This window comes from Diabrotica virgifera, chromosome 6, assembly GCF_917563875.1.
Source record: "Diabrotica virgifera virgifera chromosome 6, PGI_DIABVI_V3a".
Taxonomy (NCBI): domain Eukaryota; kingdom Metazoa; phylum Arthropoda; class Insecta; order Coleoptera; family Chrysomelidae; genus Diabrotica; species Diabrotica virgifera.
Genome location: NC_065448.1, coordinates 178,990,964 through 179,013,897, shown reverse-complemented (window position 1 = coordinate 179,013,897; position 22,934 = coordinate 178,990,964). Strand labels below are relative to the sequence as shown.

The 22,934-nt window shown below is 33.9% G+C and overlaps 1 protein-coding gene across 1 annotated transcript in view; it reads right to left on the bottom strand.

Moving 5' to 3' along the window:
* LOC126887056 (rho guanine nucleotide exchange factor 26-like) overlaps positions 1–22,607 on the bottom strand; it is a 57,506-nt gene extending 34,899 nt beyond the window's left edge. Inside the window, exons 1-3 of the mRNA XM_050654378.1 lie at positions 22,404–22,607; positions 16,069–16,331; positions 11,635–11,791 (exon numbers count right to left, since the gene is read on the bottom strand). Of these exons, the coding sequence (XP_050510335.1) occupies positions 11,635–11,791; positions 16,069–16,331; positions 22,404–22,523 (540 nt within the window). The 5' untranslated portion in view covers positions 22,524–22,607. The remainder of the gene's footprint in view (positions 1–11,634; positions 11,792–16,068; positions 16,332–22,403) is intronic.
* Between the last annotated feature and the right edge of the window lie 327 nt (positions 22,608–22,934).

Sequence of the window (22,934 nt, the reverse complement as noted above, 5' to 3'; positions counted from 1 at the left end):
TGTCATTATAATAATTTATTTATACATACTGTTACTATCGGAACAAGTAGATGAGTTTTGAACATCTTTAACAGTTAAAATTTAATTTTAAATGTTTGGTAATAAATGTTTGAGAAATTTGAGCAGCCGGTTCATTTAACCACTTGCCGGTAATTTGACAATCATATTACGTCACCTACTCATTGTAGATTAGTAATTTCAGAACTTAAAGTATTATTAATTTGTTTAAATCCGTCGATGGACGATTACGCATCGATACTATAGTGGAATAATAAACAGTGTTGCCGATTTTGGCGCTTCCTTCGAAGTGGTATATCTGGTTGATTGGTTAACGCTCTGTATAAGCTATTCAACGTATAGAATTGAGCTATTGCCTTATTTAAGTTCGAGAGGTTGTTCAACGTGTAGCAACAACTTTCTCTCAATTTATCTTCGCAATTTTATTCGAAAAGCATGAGTATAAGTATTTACTATTATATAAATATAGTATATAAAAAGAAAGCAAAAGCAATGGGCCAAAGGAAAGGATCCAGACTAAGTTCAAGTTCAACATCCGAATCTAGCAGTAGTAGTAACGACTATGATTACAAGATAAAACGGACAATATCATTTACATCATCAGGCAAGTTCCAAGATTCCCAGATCTAGAGAAACGAACATCGTTCAGGTAGTTTCATCAAGTGAAAGAGTCTCACACACTCCTCCACTACTCGAAATGTATGTTAGTGATAGACTCAATCGATTAGAGTTACTAGTAAAAAAAAAAAGCTCAAGCCCAACGATGCGGTTAATGGAACATTTGTGGAGCCCGAGTGCATTCCTGAATTTTTTTTGGGATGTTGGGATCTATTAGTGACTGCAACGAACTGTTGCCATGATATTCCACATGCAAAGTAGACTAAGTGGATTGGCTAGAACAGGGTACAATAATTTGAATATATATCAGCTTAGTTGAATTAAGTGAAACTCAGATTCCACCTAGAGGTGTTGATTGTGTTGAAGATAAAAGTATTTCTTCTGATATTGGCATGTGTTATATAATTCAAATTTATCTGAAGAGCAAGCAGTAAAGCTCCTTGACTTACTGAATTAATTTAGGTGCTGTTTTGCACTAAACACTAGTGAATTGGGTAAAACAGATATTCTTAAAATGCGAATCTATCCTACTGATGATCGTCCTGTCGTGTATCGTCCTTATGATTTGTCTTACAATGAACGAAAAGTTTTACAGACTATTGTAGATGATTTACAGGCTAAGGGAGTAATTCAAGAATGTAGTTCACCATATTCAAGTCCGATTCTATTAGTCAAAAAGAAAAATGGAGAAAATCTAATGTGTGTAGATTATCGTGCATTGAATTCGAAGACTGTTAAGATTTCCACTTCCACGTGCAGACGAGTTCTTAGAAAAATTAAAAGACTGTATGTATTTCACGAGTTTGAATTTGGCAAGTTCTGCGAAACGTAATTGAAGCTCTAAAAGGCGCAGGATTGCCATTGCGTCTGTCGATGTGTCAGTTCTTTATGGAAAGGATAGACAATTTGGGACATGAAATCAGCTCCGATGAAATACAACCTGGTAATCAAAAAACAAAAGCAATTGAACGATTTCCAGAACCTGTTGATGTCCACAATACACGCCAATTTTTAGGTTTGTCAAGTTATCCAGAAAATATATAAAGGACTTTGCAAGACCTTTGACAAAAATGTCAAATTTTTGTATGGGGTGACGAACAACGTGTAGCTTTCGAAACCCTCAAAAAAAAATTGACTTCCGAGGCCTGTCCTTGCTGTTTACAATCCTGAGTTAGAAACTGAAGTACATACAGATGATTCAAAGTGGGGCATTGGAGGGATTTTACTTCAGAAACAAACAAATGGCACTTTAAAGCCCTTTATGTACTTTTCAAGGCAGACCACAAAGGAAGAACAAAAATACCATTCTCACGAGTTAGAAACCATGGCGGTAGTAAACTCATTAAAACATTTTCGAATATTTTACATCGGAATCCACTTTAAGGTGGTCACAGATTGTAATGCAGTGCGGACAACATTGACCAAGAGAGATATAATTCCCAGAATGAAGAATGGTGGTTAACCATTCAAGAATTCACTTTCGATATTGAATACCGTTCAGGTACAAAAATGTTCCATGCGGATGATCTAAGCAGAGATACTGTCGCAAAAATTCCAGAGGAGGCACTCACGTTTGACATAAACCTTGTAAACATCGATCAAGAAGATTGAATCTTACATGCCCAACTAAAAGATGAAAGATGCAACACTATTATAGATCTGCTATCGAAATCTCTATCAGATGCGGAAGAGAAAGATCCATCAAACTACTGCATCGTAAACAATCGACTATATCGAAAAACTTCAGAAGGCAAAAGGTGGGTTGTTCCAAGGCAAGCCCGCAGGCAGGTTGTTTTGCATTATCATGATGAAACTGGTCACATGTCAGTAGAAAAGACCATTTCTGCAATATCTCAATTATACTGGTTCTCAGGTATGAGAAGATATGTTAAGAAATACATTGGATGTTGTCTAGAATGCTTATATAATAAGGAACCTGGTGAAAAACAAAAAACCTGGACTTGTGCATTCTGTTGAGAAGGTTGCAGTACCTTTTGATACACTGCATATAGACCATCTAGGCCCATTTGTAAACTCAAAACGAAGGAACTTTTATCTCATTGTCATTGTCGATGTTTTCACTAAGTTCGTCTTTATGAAGGCTGTGCAGTCCACCAAAGTTACCCCGGTGATTACTTTTTTGAAAAGTGCAATTGAAAACTTTGGTGTAGCAAGAAGAATAATTAGCGATGGAGGTTCTTGCTATACTTCCCAACGATTCAAGGATTATTGTACATCACTTAATATAAAACATGTTCTGAATTCCACTGCTGCTCCTAAAGTAAACGGACAAGTGGAAAGGTATAATTGTGCAATAGTAGCTTCTTTATCATCCTGCACTGAGGACGAGACTACTTGAGATGAATTCGTTCCAAATTGGGGATTGAATTCAATAAAGAATTCAACCACAGGAAAAAACGCCCTACGAAGTAATGTTGGGTTACCAACCAAGAGGTATAGCCGATGCTGTTCTGGCCAACGAAGTGTCATTACAGGAGGCAGACCGAGGCGATCTATCGAAAATATGTGCGGACGTCAAACGAATGACTGATGCAAACCAGGTCAAATAAAAGCAAACATTTGACAAAGTGATTGAATTCAACGAAGAATTCAAGCGGACGTCAAACGAATGACTGATGCAAACCAGGTCAAATAAAAGCAAACATTTGACAAAGCGATTGAATTCAACGAAGAATTCAAGCGGAAGTCAAACGAATGACTGATCCAAACCAGGTCAAATAAGAGCAAACGTTTGACAAAGTGATTAAATTCAACGAAGAATTCAAGCGGACGTCAAACGAATGACTGATGCAAACCAGGTCAAATAAAAGCAAACATTTGACAAAGTGATTGAATTCAACGAAGAATTCAAGAGGACGTCAAACGAATGACTCCCTAAATATTCTGGTCCTTATGTCATTAAAAAGGGTTTTAGATCATGATCGTTACGTAATCGAGGATCCTCAAGGTTCCGTGAGATCTCAAAAGAAATATGAAGATGTGACATCTATCGATAAGATGAAATCTTTCAATATTGGCGTCAGCTCTGAATACGAAGAGGATTTAGATCCTAACGAAACAGATCTCAAAGATAGCTGACAACAGAACTCTACGAAGCGAGTTCTTAGACCACGGCTCTTCTCACCTAAAGTAAAGGGTTTAGAGAAGGTAAGTTCTAAAGAAACGGACTTATAAAGGTCCTAACGAAACGGATCTCTAAGATAGATGGTCACAAGAGTTCAAACGAAATGAACTCACAAGAGTTTAAACGAAACGAACTCACAAGAGTTTAAACGAAACGAACTCACAAGAGTTCAAACGAAACGAACTCACAAGAGTTCAAACGAAACGAACTCACAAGAGTTCAAACGAAACGAACTCACAAGAGTTCAAACGAAACGAACTCACAAGAGTTCAAACGAAACGAACTCACAAGAGTTCAAACGAAACGAACTCACAAGAGTTCAAACGAAACGAACTCACAAGGGTTCAAACGAAACGAACTCACAAAAGTTCTAACGAAACGAACTTATAAGAGTCCTAAAGAAACGGATCTCTAAGATAGCTGGCCACAAGAGTTCTAACGAAACGAACTTATAAGAGTCCTAACGAAACGGATCTCCAAGATAGCTAGCAACGGAACTCTTACGAAACGAGTTCTTAAAGAGTCCTAGGCGAGTTCTAAAGAAACGAACTTATTAGGGTTCTAACGAAACGGATCTCTAATATGGCTTGCCACAAAAATATATGAAACGTGCTCTTAGACCACGGCTCTTCCAACCCAAGGTAAGGGGTTTTGAGAGGGCAAGTTCTAACGAAACGAACTTATAAGAGCTGTTTTCTTACTATAGGTACCTATTGCATGTTTTGCTTAATGTAATTTACTAAAGAGGCGAACTTATAAGAGTTGTTTTCTTATTGCAGGTGTTTCATATTTTAGAAGCGAACTTGTAAGCCTCATACTCTTATCTTACAACTTTTAGAGTTGTTGTCTTGCTATTGGTATAGCATGTTTACCTATTGCATGAAATTTACTACCTGTAGAGTGTAGGTCTTAAGTTGAAGTTACTATTTCAGGTCCAAATTAAGATGAACTGGCTGTATGACTCCTGTTATTAGCTTAATGTAAAATTATTACATCGTAATGTTTATTATTAATTTAATATGCCATTATCAATATGGCATATGCCTTGTTTATTTCATCAGTCGTGACTTTTGAAGTTAACATGATTATTTCTGATCTAGGTACATCAGTGGCATGGAATCCACGGGGACGTGGATAAGGGAAGCGTGGCCGACTGTAAAGAATATTGTCACACCGGCCCTGACTAATCGCTGGACAAGGTGCGATGTTTTGAAAAACAGGAGGGTGACCCGAATAGGGATGAAATCAAGTGTTTGGGTAGCTAGTCGATGATGGTATTCCGTAAAAGAAAGATTTGTGTATTACCTAAATATTTAAAATAAATGTATTTACCTGTGCATTTTGCTTTTAAAATTTCTAACATGTGTTTCTTGCATTTATAAAATGGTATTTTCTTTGATTTGTATAGTCTTATAAATTATACAGATTATATTTGTAATATTATTATCTAATTAAAAAAAATTATTTTTTTTATTATGGCGCCATCTATCGATAACTAGAATAACTAGAATAAATCTTATAAATGTCTGTAATCAGAGACGTACGTTTTTTTCTGTCACATACAATTTAATGCGTTAGAAAGAAATCGAAAAACTGTGACGCACTGAAAGATGATCATGAGAAAAAGAAGTTCATTTTCTCGTGAACAAGAGATTTAAAATTTTTTCTTTAGTATTTACACTGTTGGGTTTACTGTAAGGTTTACGTAAACTTCTCTTTTGCTATCATACCGGGTGGAAAAAAGAGAATATTTTTCTTACTTTAAGTTTGAGACACCCTGTCGGGAGAACAAGGGTACACGTTGAAGTCATGTTGTAGTCTCATATTTTGTGTTTATATTTTATTTATTAATACTACTTTTACAAACAATTTCTTTTATGCATCTGTATTAATACATACAGAAAATCACAGCTTTTTTACATCTAACACCTACATAAGTTTTTAGAGAATTTTTTATAGTTACATGATGGTTAGATCTATTCTTGGAACCAATAAATATAAAACTTTTTGGGTCTTCATAGTCTCATTGCGATGGGATGTCAATTGCGATGTGTATGCATGTTTCATAGATTTCGAGAAGGCATTTGATAAAGTCCCACATGGAAAACTAATCGATATCCTAAAAACATCAGGACTCGATGGTAAGGATATAAGACTCGTTTCAAACTTATATCTCCAACAAAAAGCAACAGTTCGATTCGAAAATGAACTGTCCGAAATCTTCACGGTTGAAAAAGGAGTCAGACAGGGTTGCATACTGTCACCAACATTATTTAACATATACTCTGAAAACATCTTTAGAGAGGCCTTGGACGAATCAGAAGATGGTATTGCAGTAAATGGACAACTTATAAATAATATTAGATATGCAGACGATACAGTATTGCTGGCAGATAGTGCGCAGGGGCTCCAAAGGATCATGGATAATGTTGTAGAAGCATGTAACAAATACGGCCTAAAATTAAACTGTAAGAAGACAAAAATAATGATCATTAGTAAAAACACCAACATAAACGCCCAAATTACAGTAAACAATACACCCCTAGAGAGAGTACAGAAAATATGCTACCTGGGCTGCAACATTAAGGATACTTGGGATCATAGCTACGAAATAAAAACTCGTATTGAAAAAGCCAGAAGCTCTTTTAACAGTCTTAAGAAAATTCTCTGCAACTTGTCTTTAAGTATCAATATACGCATAAGAATTCTTAGATGTTACGTCTTTAGTGTCCTCCTATACGGAGTTGAAAGCTGGAGCCTGACAGAAGATGCCATAAAACGGTTAGAGGCGTTTGAAATGTGGTGCTACCGACGTATGTTGAGGGTCTCATATATACACCACACAACTAATATAACTATTCTCCAGAGGCTAGGAAAAGACAAAGAAATAATTAACACCGTAAAGAACAGAAAATTGGCTTACTTCGGCCACATTATGCGTAATGAAAAATACCGACTGCTGCAGTTGATTCTACAAGGCAAGATTGAGGGCAGGAGAGGCCCTGGACGTAGACGTATATCCTGGCTGGCCAATCTTAGGAAGTGGACTGGTCTAACGTCAACTGATCTATTTCGAGCTGCCTTAAATAGAATACGATGGGTCAATGTGGTCGCCAACATCTCCAGAAGATAGGCACTTTTAGAAGAAGATAGTCTCATTATCTATATGATATCCATATAAAAGTGGATCGGGTTCTTTTGCAGCATCATTAAGGCACGTCAATAATTGTGTAGGTATGCATATACGCCGCCACATAAAATGCTTGTTTTATATGCAATGATCATATAGACCAGGGGTCACCAATTAGCGGACCGCGGTCCGCATCCGGACCGTGGGCTAGTTTTGTGCGGAACTACATTAAATTCAAAATAAAAGGTGCAGCAATTCTGAAAATGTTTGGCCATGAAATTGCGTACTATGTTTGGCTCAACTTATGTGTGCGAAGCCGCTTTACCAAGAATGAATTTTATTAAAAATCGGTACAGATCTCAGCTAACAGATGAATATCTACTAATGAGAATCAGTTGCACTAAACTCACTTCAAACAGTGGCCAAAAAACAATCAAATATTATTAGTTTTCCTTTCCATACAGGGTGTCTGCGTAACTTTGCACATATGGGAAACTTTTTTAATATCAATTTTACGAAAAAAAGTCATTCTTTATAAAGTGCTCTGCATAGTCTAAAACCTAAGGTGCAATCATCAGATATCAAATTTTGTCAACAGTATACGAGGTATGTCAAAAAATATTAATTTCGCTCAAGAGCAAACTACCTTTATATTTCAAAATATCAAAAAAATTTATTATGAAAAGTTATTTGTAATTAAAAACCATATTCAAATATGCAATAACAGCCATCTACGAGAAAAAAAATTTCTGAGATTTTCCTAAATTACTGATTCCGAACATCATTTTTATTTATTAGACCTGTAATAACTCTTTTATTAATAATTTTAGGAAAAAAGGTATTCTTCATAAAAATCTGTGCATGGTCTAAACCTCAAGATGCAACCATCAGTTATCCAAGTTTGTTAATTTTATACGAGGTGTATCAAATAATATGAATTTAGAAAGAATTCTTTCTATATTCTTTCTAAATTCATATTATTTGACACACCTCGTATAAAATTAACAAACTTGGAAAACTGATGGTTTTATCTTGAGGTTTAGACCATGCACAGATTTTTATGAAGAATAAGTTTTTTTCCTAAAATTATTAATAAAAGAATTATTACATGTCTAATAAATAAAAATGATGTTCGGAATCCGTAATTTAGGAAAATCTCAGAAATTTTTTTTCCACGTAGAAGGCTGTTATTGCATATTTGAATATGGTTTTTAATTACAAATATCTTTTCATAATAAAATTTTTTGATATTTTAAGTGTAAAGGTAGTTTGCTCTTGAGCGAAATTAATATTTTTTGACATACCTCGTATACTGTTGACAAAATTTGATATCTGATGATTGCATCTTAGGTTTTAGACTATGCAGAGCACTTTATAAAGAATGACTTTTTTTCGTAAAATTGATATTAAAAAAGTTTCCCATATGGTGCAAAGTTACGCAGACACCTGTATATGTTGTGAGACCGCTCCTGAATGAAAAATTTTCTGATTCGGTTTCTTTTTTAAAAATGTCCCCTTTAAACAAATCAGAAGGGGCCCAAGGAAAGAAAAAGAAATTCAAAATTATCTTTTTGGACCGAAAAATGTATTTCTAGTTTTTTAGGTACTTTTAAACAAAAAAGGTCTCTTGTCATTTTTCTCAAAAGTTTTCGAAAAGTGATTTAAAATCTGAAAAATTATTAGATTTCAGGTTGTCACGTACCTGAAATTGAAGTTTATACATTTAATTTCAAGATTCTTATGCGTAGTCGGGGATTATTTCACTATAGACCGTTGTTTTTTAATTGTTAATTATGCCCCTCCATTCGACTTTAAAGCCGCCGCGCGTCGCACTTTGTGGTGCGTCTCTGTCACTTTTATACATATTATACGTACTTATGCGAAAAATTCCCAACAAATACTTGACATTTATTAAAATTTTATAATTTATTATTAACATACCTAGTTTTTCTAATCATTTATTTATTTATTAATTTGATTATTTTCAATGTGCTAATTAAATAAGCCAATAAAAACAACAGTCTAAATTGAAATAATCCCCGATTACTCATCAGAATCTTGAAATTGAATGTTTAAACTTCATTTTAGGTACTTGACAACTGCAAAAATAATAATTTACACATGAGTGTTCAAGCTTCGAAAATGCTAATTTTCGCATTTTTCAGATTTTAAATCGGTTAAAACTCGAAATCTATAAATTTTTGAGAAAAATGAGAAGATATTTTTTGTTTAGGATGACCCAAAAATGCTAAAAACAAATTTTCGTGGGCAAAAAAGGTGATGTTTTGGTTTTGTTACAAAAAATTGTTTCAGCCCAAAAATTTTGCAGGGCACCCTTCTGATTAGTTTATAGGGGATAATTTTTAACAAGAATTCGCAAAGAAATCGAATTAGAATAGACACAGATAGCATTAAATCCGGACCCCGGAAGTGTCATAGGTTTTCGAAACGGACCCTCGGGGAATCTAATTGGTGACCCCTGATATAGATCATATATATTTATAAGCCTTTTTATACAGCTCCGTCATATAAACTTTCAAAAAAACTGTCAGATATTATTACAGAATACACTAAATTTTCACCTAAATTCACCGTAAAAAATACACTAGAACTAGTTAATAAAATACAACATTTTCAATTGCCCAACAACTCCAGACTAATTTCATTTGACGTAAAAAATCTTTTTCCTAGTGTTCCTCCTACAGAAACTTTTGTTTTAGTTAAAAACCTTTTAGAACATAATAGTACAAATCCGAAATTTTACACCTTCTTGAAATTTGCATAAATCAAGACTATTTTGAATTCAATAATCAAATTTACACAAACAACAGTGCAGGACTTATTATGGGTAATCCTCTAAGTCCATTACTATCAGATATATTTATGAACCAACTTGAAACAACAATTTCTAAACACCCCGTATTTAAACAGTTCTTATATTGGTGGAGATACGTGGATGACATACTAGTCTGCTTTACAGGAACTAACAGACAACTTGACCAATTTCTATCATACATTAATTCACTTCATAGTAATATTGAGTTCACAATAGAAACATAACAGAATAATTCCATAAACTTTCTAGATGTAACGATTACCAGACTACACAACAAACATGAGTTCTCCGTATATCATAAACCTACCCATACTGACACAACTATACACGATTCATCATCCCATCCTACACAACACAAATTAGCAGCCTACCATAGCATGATACATAGACTGACAGAAATTCCTCTGACAAAAAATAACTTCGAGACAGAACTAAATATCATTAGACAAATAGCAGTAAACAATGGCTATAACTAACAAACAGTTAACAACATTTTAAACCAAAACCTCCATAAGAAAGCCTTGAAATTAGTGTATCCACCACCACAGAAAGAACCCAGTACCTTCTGCTCTCTCACATATACTGGCAAAATAACAACAAAAATAGCCAGATACATAAAAAAGAAAGGAATAACACCAGCTTTCAGAACTAACAACAACTTAAGCAAACATATTAAAAACAATAAAAGCCTAAAGAGAAAGCAACTACAGAGTGGTGTGTACAAACTAACTTGTGGTCATAGGCGTAACCAGGGGTAACCAGAGACCTTCCAGTAGTTGTAACCCCCCCCCTTTCAGGTAGTTGTAACCCCCCTTAGGATCATCCTGGTTACGCCTATGCTTGTGGTGACTGTCCGAAAACTTACATCGGTCAAACTGGCAGAACTTTTGACAAACGGATAGCAGAACACAAAAGGGCTTTCAACAATAGAAAAACAGACACTTCTACATACGCACTTCACCTTCTAGATCATAATCATTCTTTCAATGAAGAGTTTCAAATTCTACATATTCAAAATAAAGGCCTTAAGCTATCACTTTTAGAATCAATGGAAATTAATAAATTGAAAAATACAGATATAATTCTGAATGACCAACTCGAGACAAACAGCTCCCCACTCCTCAACCTCTTCAGTTAAAGACTTAAAAAGGCAAACACATTGTAAAATATATCACTTGAGAAAGGCACTTTGCCGAAACAGCTGTAGTAATAACATAGTTGTAATAAATTTTGTGGAAGTATAGAAAACAAACGTTTTTCAGTGTTTTATTGTGAGATAAAATGAACTTCCATCAAGTAACGGTCGAATCCATCAAAGATTTATAAGCGTTAATTAGACTGATATCATTTTTTATTGTTAATTGAATATTGTTTTAGTTAAAACACATATTAAGGAATAAACACGTAAAGAATTAAAAAAAAACAAAATGTTCACAAAACATGAGACTACAATACGATTTTCCGATGTATACCTACCCTTACTACCCTCTCTTCTCAACAGGGTGTCTGGTGTCTCAACCTTAACATAAGAAAAATATTTCCTTTCTTCCATCTGACATAAGCTTAAAAGAGAAGTTTGGGTAAACCTTTGCTCAACAGTGTATATACAAAAGAAAAGTTCTAAAATAATAACAAAATTAACAGAATCCGTTTATAGGTTCAATGTATTTTAAAACGCTTCCAGAAGTTTCAAAAATATATTCGTAAACAAATGTTAATAAGAAGATAAAATTTTCAGTTATTTAATATGTACATTTATGCATTAATATTTCTTGTTGTATTGGTAACATTACAGTTAATATGTAGATACAATTTGCATAATTTTTAGATACGTATTCCGAAGCCATTTCTGTAAAGCCTATTAACTATTCATAATAGAGTACTTACAAATTCCACAACTTTTTTATGGTGATTCTCCAACACGGATAAGTACAATAAATTTTTGTCCATAACATCTTTTTTCCTTAAACCTGGAAACATGTCGACGCTCCTCAATTCTATAAAATTCCTTGGACAGTAATGGATTACTGTATATAGGAATTCGCTGAAAAAAATATTACTCAACTCAATTATGCAGATTCAGTTATGCACAATGAAATATAGATTATTTTTAATAAGTTGATTGAACATAAAATGTTTTTTACGTTTTGAAACGAAATGTTGAGTTGAGAGCGTTAACTTACTGGGTGTAAAAACTCAATAGTCAGGACATATTTGTGAAAAAATGTCTTCATTTGGATGTGAAAGTTGGTACTCTGATTTTTGCAGAAACAGTTATCTGATAACTTTAATAATAACTGACTTGTCCTATCTCTCAAATAGATCGAGAATATTAATAAAAAAAATTAAAATATGTAAACATTACTCAAAACATCGTTTTTTTTATAAACGTGCTTTTTTTTTCATTGAAAATTGTTCATTTTTATAGACAAAGCTTATAAGGAGTCTGAATAAAATAATAACAAATACAAATGACTCAAATTACATAAATCGTCAATATTAATAACCAAAATGAATTATGTATAACAAAAACAATCTATTGCAAAATTTAAATAAATTGCAAATTGCATAATCAACCTTGACTAATAAGTGTAAGCTGCTGCATATGACAGCCAAATATCCAAGGTGTCCCAAAAGTAGTGGAACGGTCGAATATTTCGCGAACTAAACATCGGATCGAAAAACCGAAAAATACGGGTTCAATCATTTTCAAAAATCTATCCAATGACATCAAACATCAACCCCCACTACACCCCCTGGAGGTGGGGTGGGGGGTAACTTTAAAATCTTAAATGAAAACCTCCAGTTTTTCTTGCAGATTTTAATTCGTTACGTAAAAGTAAGCAACTTTTATTCAAGACATTTTTTCGAACTGTGGATAGATGGCGCTATAATTGGGAAAAACCATTTATCCTGATACCATAGGTAAATTATAGAAACGGTCTAATATCTCACGAAATACGCTTCCAAATGAGAAACTAAAAATCAAATTTTTAATCTGTTTCGAAGACCTTTCGAATAACACCAAACGTGACCCTTCAACCCACCCCGTTGGGGTGGGGTGGGGGGTAACTTTAAAATCTTAAATAGAAACCCCCACTTTTTATTACAGATTCGGACCCGTCATAAAAAATTAAGCAACATTTATTCGAAAAATTTTTTAGAATTGCTAATAGATGGCGCTTTAATTGGAAAAATACGATTTATTAGCGCCATCCATCAGAAATGTTAAAAAATGATTCGAATAAATATTGCTTAATTTTTTATGGCGAATCCGAATCTGCAATAAAAAGTGGAGACTATTTAAGATTTTAAAGTTACCCCCTACCCAACCTCCAGGGGGTGGGTTGGAGAGTCAGGTTTGGTGTTATTCGATAGGTTTTCGAAAAAAAATTAAAAATCTGCTTTTTGGTTTCTCATTTGTAAGTGTATTTCGTGAGATATTAGACCGTTTCTATAATTTACCTATGGTATCAGGATAAATTGTTTTTCCCAATTATAACGCCATCTATCCACAGTTCGAAAAAATGTCCTGAATAAAAGTTGCCTACTTTTACGTAACGAATCCAAATTTGCAAGAAAAACTGGGAGTTTCTATTTGAGATTTTAAAGTTACCCCCCACCCCACCTCCAGGCTGTGTAATGGGGATTGGTGTTTGGTGTCATTTGATAGATTTTTGAAAATTATTGAACACGTATTTTTCAGTTTTTTGATCCGATATTTAGTTCGCGAAATATTCGACCGTTCCGCTACTTTCGGGACACCCTATAGATAAAAATAATAGGTACTTGTAGATAGTACTACAATTTCTGAGTTATTCATTAAGAAACTCTTCTACATATTATTTCAGTCTTACACGTCTTTCAAATAGATAGAATTTGGTCATTTTATGGACCATTTTTCCAATTTTCTTGCTTATAACGTTAAAACAAAGCAAAGTTTGAGCAAAGTCTTACCGAAATAAAATAACGATTATTGAATTGTCTATAAGGTATCACTGGTTAAAAATGTTTTAAATTATTACCCTTGCTGCAAAATAGTAATGAATACAAAAAAGGGAGAAAGCAGTCTTTTGTTATTCAATGTTTTTCAGCCACTTACGACCTTCGTGATTCGCCTAGAAAATCTTTATAATACTGTTCACCAAATTTTATTAAATCGCCTAATAATTCTGCAATCTAAAATTTTTTTAACTTGAAATTTTTTCAAATCTTGCACAACATAAACTAGATCATTATAAAAGTTAGCCCATTTTTTTAATAAAAAACAATCCACCTATCTAACGTACTTTTTAGAATTGAAACTGAATTATTTGGGCGGCCAAATCAGGAATGTTTTAAATTATAAATAATTTTTTGGCTTATAAACAAATATAATAAGTATCTCAGTAATGATTGCTTTAAATTAAATTCTGAAAACGGCATTGGAAAAAACTCGGCAAGACACGTCTTTTAAAATGAGAAAAAAAAACATGACTTACGAGGAATTGTTCATGATGTACAACCGGTCAAAGTTGACCGGCAATAGGATGATAATCTTTTAATTGTTACCTTTTTGTTTCGGATCTTTCTTGATAAAAATTTTCATTTCTTAAAGATATTCATAACAGATATTATAATAATAAAAAGAATCGGTGTTGCGCGCGAAAAATGGTTCCAGAAAATGGAATTTCAATGTAGTCCTGTCGCCAGGGGGGGTACAACGGCCTCCTGTATTCAGATGGACTTACCCAAGTTTTTTATGTATTTTGACCCGTAGAACACGAATTTTTTGGGTAACAGTTGATCCGGATGTCGATAAGTTTGTTATAAACAAAGAAGATGAGGAATTACATAACAGCGATTTCTCGCAAAACAAAACATTTTTTTTGTATTTTTTGGGCCATTCTAACCAAAAAATGTTCCTACAATTTTTTTCGTTTTCGAGATAAATGCGGTTGAACTTTTAAAAAATCGAAAAATTGCAATTTTTGAACCCGAATAACTTTTGATTAAAAAAGAAAATAGCAATTCTGCTTACCGCATTTGAAAGTTCAAGTCAAATTATATCGGTTTTGAATATTTGCATTGCTAAAAATTTATGAATATATACAGTGTGGCCAAAAAAATATTTTTAAATTAAATTAATTGACACAAAAAATAAGAATGTCTGTAATTTATTTAACTCAAAATACGTTCTATTGCTGTCAGAGAATATAAAACATGTTTATTTGGTAAATAAACATTGCTTTTCGCTTAAATTTAATGTTCAAACTGCCAAAAGGTAGGTGGGAGCGTGTTTGTGATTTAATTTAAGCGAAAAGAAATGTTTATTTGTGAAATCGTTTTTTTTTGTATACTTTCTTACAGCAGTGCAATGCATTTTGAGTTAAAAAAATAACATACATTCTTCTTTTTGCATCAATTAATTTAATTCAAAAATTATTTTTTTGTCCATCCTGTATAAATAATGATATTATTGTTTTTATTACTAAATAGAGAACTGAACACCCTTTTAAATGCGCTGCCACACGACACCTATTCCCATTTAAAAAAAATTATCGATTACGTCATCACGCTCAGATGGATGACGTCACTGGAATGAAATATTTGCCAAACAATTACAATATAAAAATAAAAATCGACTTGTTTCGGCATTTTCTTAAAATCTAATAACTACTGCCAAATATCGAGGTGGACTGTTCTCTTTGGTCCACCCTGACATCAAGTAAACGGTAAAGCGATAACAATTAATTTTAGGTGGGTTGCTAAATACGGGGACATTTTTACGATTTTTTTTACCAAAAAAAAACTAGGCTAACTTTATTTTGAGCGAAATTCGCTTAATTGTGATGCTAGAAAGATTTGCAAAAAAATTAAAATAAACTTTTTTAAAACACTTTAAAGAAGTTTTAAGATTGAGTTTTAAGATGAGTTTTCCCCGAGAAGTGCTGTCTTTTTTGGTTATTTCACGTTGAAATATTTGATTGGGAATTTGACGGATAAGAAAATATTTTTCATGAGCTACAACTTAGCTTTTAAAGTCTTTGGCTAGGGACATCTTAAATACACCATTTTTTTTATTTGTTATAAGCTACATATATTATTATGCATATTTTTTTCGATAAAATACTTTTGAGTCATTTGTGTCATTTGTGAAAAACCGCCTGGAACTGCCGGGGTGTTTTTTTTTTTTGTTGAAAAATATACATTTTCGCTCTCAAATAACTCTAAAATATTGACTTAGTAAAATTACACTCCAAAACGGTTATTTACTGAGCTATAAATATATTTATTTCCCAATAACAAACAGCTCTACTATTATAATTACACATTACTTACCTTTTCTTTTTGCTAACCACAAACAGATCATTAAATAAAAATATGTGTAAATTAATTTTGCTAAAGCGTCTTCCGAATGTCATTTTGGTATCTTCGTTTCTAGATTGGTAACACATCAATGATCCTGACCTAATAATATATCTGCCTTGAGTATTAATTTCTATTGGAGGAACATCTTTGTCGAATACCAAACTCTCGGAAATTTTCGTAAGTTCTAATTCTTGTTCTTTCGTTCTAGCTGCTTCGTTGCATTGAGTTACAGTCTGAAAAACATTATTATTTAAAAATATTACACTTCAAATAGTATTAGTGACAGTGCAAAACTAATAATGACATGCATCAGAAAAAAGACCTGACACAGCCACAACACAAACACTTCTAGAAACGGTAGATATGAGACTATTGAGAAGAGCTACAGGAAATACGCTGAGAGATGGAAAAAGGACTGAAGACATTATAGGCGAAGCAACGAATCACTAAAAGCGCAAAACCTAGGAATTTTGTGCAGTAAGATAAATCGTCATGCAACTTTTTGCTTTCGATTCGAGAGAGTGCCAGGCAATTTTGTGAACTAAATTGATCTCCGGCAAAAGTTTTTGTGCATGAGAAAATGCATTTTCAAAGTGCATCTCGAAGAGATGGGAAATGAAAAATTTAGAACTCAGGAAATATTGGCGAAAATGAGTTTAATGTTTATACTTGGAGGTTTTGTAGGTCACTGAACACGAATTTAATGACGGCGATGGTCTTCGAGGTACTCGTGCCTAGGGTGGAACTCGTCGCCTGGGGCGATCGAATAATTCGCGGGACGATCGAATAATTTGAGAAATGAAGATTGGATCAAAAAACTGAAAAATATATGTTCAATATTTTTTAAAAATCTACCGAATGACATAAAACACGACACCCCACTCCACTCCCTGGAGGTGGGGTGGGGGTAACTTAAATCTTAAATAAAAACCTACATATTTGTTATTCAGATTTGGATAGCTTACGTAAACCTCCACCTCCTTACCCACCCCACCTCCAGGGGGTGGAGTGGAGGGTCGTGTATGATGTTATTCGATAGGTTTTTGAAAAATATTAAACATGTATTTTTTGGTTTTTGATTTGGAAGTGTATTTCTGGAGATATTAGACCGTTTCTATAATTTACCTATGGTATCAAGAAAAATCATTTTTTCCGATTATAGCGCGATACAATTCGAAAAAATATCTCGAACAAAAGTTGCTTATTTTTATGTAAGCAATCCAAATCTGCAATAACAAATGGCGGTTTCCATTTAAGATTTTAAAGTTACCCTTCCCTCCCCCCACCTCTAGGAGGTGGAGTGGTGGTGGTGTTTAGTGTCATTCGATAGATTTTTGAAAAATATTGAACACGTATTTTTGAGTTTTTCGATCCAATCTTCATTTCGCGCATTATTCGATCGTCCCAGAGGACGAGTTCCACCCTGGGCACCAGGTACATCGTAGACATGAAATTCGTGTTCAGTGACCTCCAAAATAGGGATGGCGGTTTTTTACAGAACACCGGTTTTGGGGTAATACCGGTTTTTTTTGCTTACGGTTTAACATGGCGGTTATAACAGGGCAAAAAAAACAGTTTTTCCAAAAACCGGTTTTCGGTTTCTTTAATCCAATAGGTTACAATGTCACATTTACAATGCACTTTAGTTTGCGATACTCCACTCGACTCGATACTCGATCTAAATATGATCAAAATTTTAAATAAAACCATTTTATTCTATTAATTATTATATGTATTTATTATTTTATTATTATTATATATTTATTGATTATTATTAAATATAATATAGAGTAAGATTAATATATACATATTGCAATAATATACAATTTAACCCAACAATTTTAACTTATAAAAAATTTCCCAGACTCTTTCAAATGGGATTTAAAAAAAATATATCAACATAAATATTTTACTTAAAAATAAATTGGATAATGCAATTTATCTTTTATTTTACTACCATCAAAAAAAATTTATCATGTATTTCTTTTAACAAGTTTGTATATTTTATATTTGTATAATAGGTACATTTTAACTCATTTAACACTTCCTGTATGGGTGTATCGTTTTGAAAACGTAGGGAAATCCTTGGAGATTCGTATTCGTAATCGGTAATTCGATATTCATAGTCAGAACATTATTTTTGGTAATCAGAAAAAATCATTCACCCACTTTCAATTTCAATAGTCAAGTGTGAAAAATAAACCAGATCACTTCTTATGTAAATATTATGATTACAAATACATTTTCAACGAAATATTATAATAAAACTTAATTGTTTCTGGCTGATGTGAGTTTGCACTTTCAGTTTGCTTCTGTATTTATAAAATAAAATTTAAATTATGGTTTTGTTTGGAATAATTACTTGAGAATAATAATTATTATTGAAATCCAAAATAATACCCAACCTAATCCTAATCACCGTAAAAACCTAATAACCGGTTTTTACTTTAAAAAGAAAAAACCGGTTATAGCCGGGACAAAAAACAACCGGTAAAACCGGTTATCGCGAAGTAAAAAAACCGGTTTTACGTTAAAACCGGTAGGTTTTTCCCATCCCTACTCCAAAACCCCCAAGTATAGAAATTGAACTCATTTTCTTTGATATTTCCTGAGTTCTAAATTTTTCATTTTCCATCTTTCCATCAAGATATTTTACTACAGTTTTTACGGAGATAGGGTTGCTATTTATGGTAACCGGTGGTGGTTCTTCTTGTAGTAAATGTTGTTTGGACTTTGGGCGAATTTATCAGTATTAACATTTATTTTCCATTTATGTAGCCATTCTAGAAAGGATATCCAGGTGGTATTACAGCTTCTCAAATGTTCTTGTCGGGTCCACATCTGAGGTTATTATTACAGTATCATCTGCGAATGCAGCTGTTATAATATAGTCGATGTGTGGGAGGTCTGCAGTAAAAATTAAATTAAGGAAATGACCAAGTACCCTGGAAACTCCCGATTTTATATGATTATAACTTGACACATCATCAGCTATTTTCACTAGGAAGTATCTATTATTTAAATACCATTTCAAGATAATATAAAATCGATCAGGTTAGACGGTTTTTAGTTTATAAAAGTAAAAACACTGAAACACGGTATTTTCTTCCTTCTAAACTAATTTTGATCTTATTAACGATTCGATGACACTGCTGCATCATTTAATGTTTCCTTCTAAATCCGAATTGATGATCCGGTATAATTTCGTTTAGAAGTACCGTTTCTTCTATTCTTTTAAGTAAGAGTCTTTCAAATGTTTTTGACATTAGTAGTAACAAACTGATCGGGCGATAAGAGTTGGTTTCAGTTGGAGGCTTACCAGGTTTGACTACCATTTTACATTGGATGGGGTAGTATCCAATCCTCAATATACTATTGTATATGATACTCAGCAAAATACTCGGAATAAGACCACTCGGAATAAGAAATACTCGGAGAAGACCACAAAAAATCAAGTGGTGGATGCTAAAAGATGAGAAAGAAGGTCTATTCAGGAAAAGAATAGTAGAAAAAATATGTTGGAACGTGAACGGAAGCCCTAACACAATTTGGAGAAAAATAGCCAATATTATTAGAGAGACGGCTATTGAAATACTTGGGAAAACGTCAGGAAAGAAGTTTGAGGATAAAGAGACTTGGTGGTGGTCAAATGAAGTACAAGGAAAAATAAAAGAGAAGGGAAAATTATATAAAAAGTGGCAAGAAACCAGATCGGACATAGATCTTCAAAACTATATGGTCGCCAAAAAGGAAGCGAAAGTAGCAGTAGCAAAAGCTAAACCAGAAGCGTATTCAAACCTATACGATCAACTTGATACCAGGATAAAATGGCCAAACAGAGAGCAAAGAAAGCAAGAGATTTTAATCAGATTAGATGTATCCGAGATGAAAATATTAAAATACTAATTCACGAAAAGGATGTCAAAAAGAGATGGAGAAAGTATTTTGAAAGTTTATTAAATGAAGAATTTGACAGACAGCCTGTGGAGTTAACGGAGACAGTAACAGCAATGGTTAACAGAATAACAAACGAGGAAGTGGCTCAAGCGCTTCAAAAAATAAAGAAAGGAAAAGCAGTCGGACCAGATGATATTCCTGGGGAAGTATGAAGAGCATTGGGAGAGACAGGAATAAGTTGGCTAGCAGGTCTATTTAATAGAATTATGGAAGTTGGAGAAATGTCAGACGAATGGAGAAGCAGTATATGAGTACCTGTCTACAAAAACAAGGGAGACATACAACAATGTACAAACTACAGGTCTATAAAACTACTTAGCCACACCATAAAAATATGGGAGAGAGTAATTGATAGACGGATGCGTCGTGAAGAAACCGAAATATCCGATAATCAATTTGGCGTTATGCAGGGCAGATCAACAGATGCAATTTTCATTGTAAGGCAACTAATGGAAACATAGAGAAATAAAGAGACCAACGCTTATATGGTATCCATCGATCTTGGGAAAGTATGATAGAGTTCCTCGAGAGATTTTGTGGTAGGCACTCAATAAGAAAGTAGTCCCTGGCGAATATGTAAAGATTGTGAGAGATATGTATGAGGGAGTAACGACTAGTGTTAGGACAGGTGTGGGAGAGACTGATAAATTTCAGGTGAAAGTAGGATTGCACCCAAGGCTCGGTGCTTAGTCCTTATTTATTCTCATTAGTTTTGGACCAGATAACAGCGAAACTACAGGGTAGCATTCCATGGTGCCTAATGTATGCTGATGATGTAGTGTTAATAGGAAATAGTGAAAGAGATTTAGAAAAAAACTGGAACAGTGGAGACAAGCTCTGGAGAAAAAAGGTTTAAAACTTAGTAGGACAAAAACAGAGTATTTGGAAGTTCATTTAAAGATGGAGTTACTACAAATAAAATGGTATCTTTGAATTTTGAACTGATTGTGAAAACCAATAGTTTTAAGTACCTAGTATCGGTATTACAGAGTAATGGAGAAATAGATGGAGATGCATGCAGTAGAATTAGGGCTGGATTGATGAAGTGGAAAGAAGCGAGTGGTGTGTTGTGTGATAGAAAAATTCCAATGAAGCTGAAGGTAAAATTCTATAAAACAGCCATAAGACCGGCTATGATGTACGGAACGGAATGTTGGGTAGTGAAAAAGAAAGAGGAACAACGAATGCATGTGGCGAAAATGAGAATGCATAGATGTATGAGTGGAGTGACAAAGAAGGATAAAATTAGAAGTGATTATATTAGGGGAAGTCTAGGTGTGGCACCAATTGATGCCAAAATGAGATACATAGGTTAAGATGGTTTGGTCATGTTCAACGTCAAGACGTTAATCACCCAATATGAAGAATAGCTCAAGTGAAGATTCCTAGAAGGAGTAGGAGAGGATGACCAAAGAAGATTTTGGGGAGACGATAAGGCAGGATATGTTGGTAAAGGGGATTAACATTGATATGACCCAAGATAGAATTGTGTGGAGAAATACAATGAGGGAAGCCGACCTCGCATAGGGATAAGGCAAAGAGAATGATGAATATATGATACTAAGCAGGACCCAGGACTATTGCTTTTCGTGGAAAGTTCTACAAAATATCTCCTGCTATTAAATCGTGAATGGACACTAAATAGAAACAAAGAATGGAAAAATCTCATACACACAATGAAGGCCCACTGGGGTCAAAATAGCCAGAGATAAATCACCAATCGGCAAAAGAAGTACCGCGCAAAATATGGAGTGGCAACCTTCCATAGAGGTATCAATTCAGTAATAAACAAGCAGAATCGCTTATAAAAAGAAAGTTGATTAAGAAGAAGAAGAAAAAGAATAAGAAGAAAAAGAAGAAAAAGAATAAGAAGAAAAAGAAGAAAAAGAATAAGAAGAAAAAGAAGAAAAAGATAACGAACTGACAGAGGATATGAAAGTAAAAATGCAAAAACAACGTAAAAACTGTACAAGTAAACATGTATAGGTAACACCGGGAACATAAGGTTTAAAACCTACGAACCACTCTGCAGCGCTAATCTGTGGATCCACAAAGTGGCTTAAACAGGCGATTTTGTAGCGCCACTGATTTTGTAATGGACGCCACAGTGGCGAGGATCGACGACAGTGGCCAGCCCCTGTCGCCGATCCTCGCCACTGTGGCGTCCATTACAAAATCAGTGGCGCTACAAAATCGCCTGTTTAAGCCACTTTGTGGATCCACAGAGTAGCGCTGCAGTGGTCCGTCGGTTTTAAACCTATGAAAATTATCATATTACATAGTTACTACAGTCTAAAAATGTCACAACATTAATCATCACATAATGGTATTAACATATATTATATTACCTTATTCATAGTTGCTAAAGCATATTGGCACGTGAGATATTCTGGATCTGACTCCGACAGTCTTTTTAAAATCGCATCTACTAGCAGAGGCCATCTGGTTATCCTTTGCATCGGTAGCATTAGAAATGAATATAACGACAAGAATTGGCAGGCGGGACTAGATTCCAGTTGATTTAAAAATTCTGCAAAGTCTGTTCTTTCCCTAAAAATTCATTATTTTATTAAATTTGTTATAAAAGTAAAAAATTAGTTTTAAAAGTGTCGTATAAAATCCTGAATTAAATTAACAGAAGACATTTTAAGAATTGAAGCTTACAAATACGGGATGTCCTGGAAAATAGTGCATTCCTAAAAGGTATGGGCTGAGCTCATCATTTCAAACAATAAAGTCTTAATAGTACATTGTTTACCGGGTAGGAAAAGCTTAACATTCCTGGACGACTGTGAAGATTGCTAAGTCGAGGCGCAAGCCGAGACTTAGCAACACAGAGTCCAGGAATGTGGCTTTTCCTACGAGGTAAACATACTATT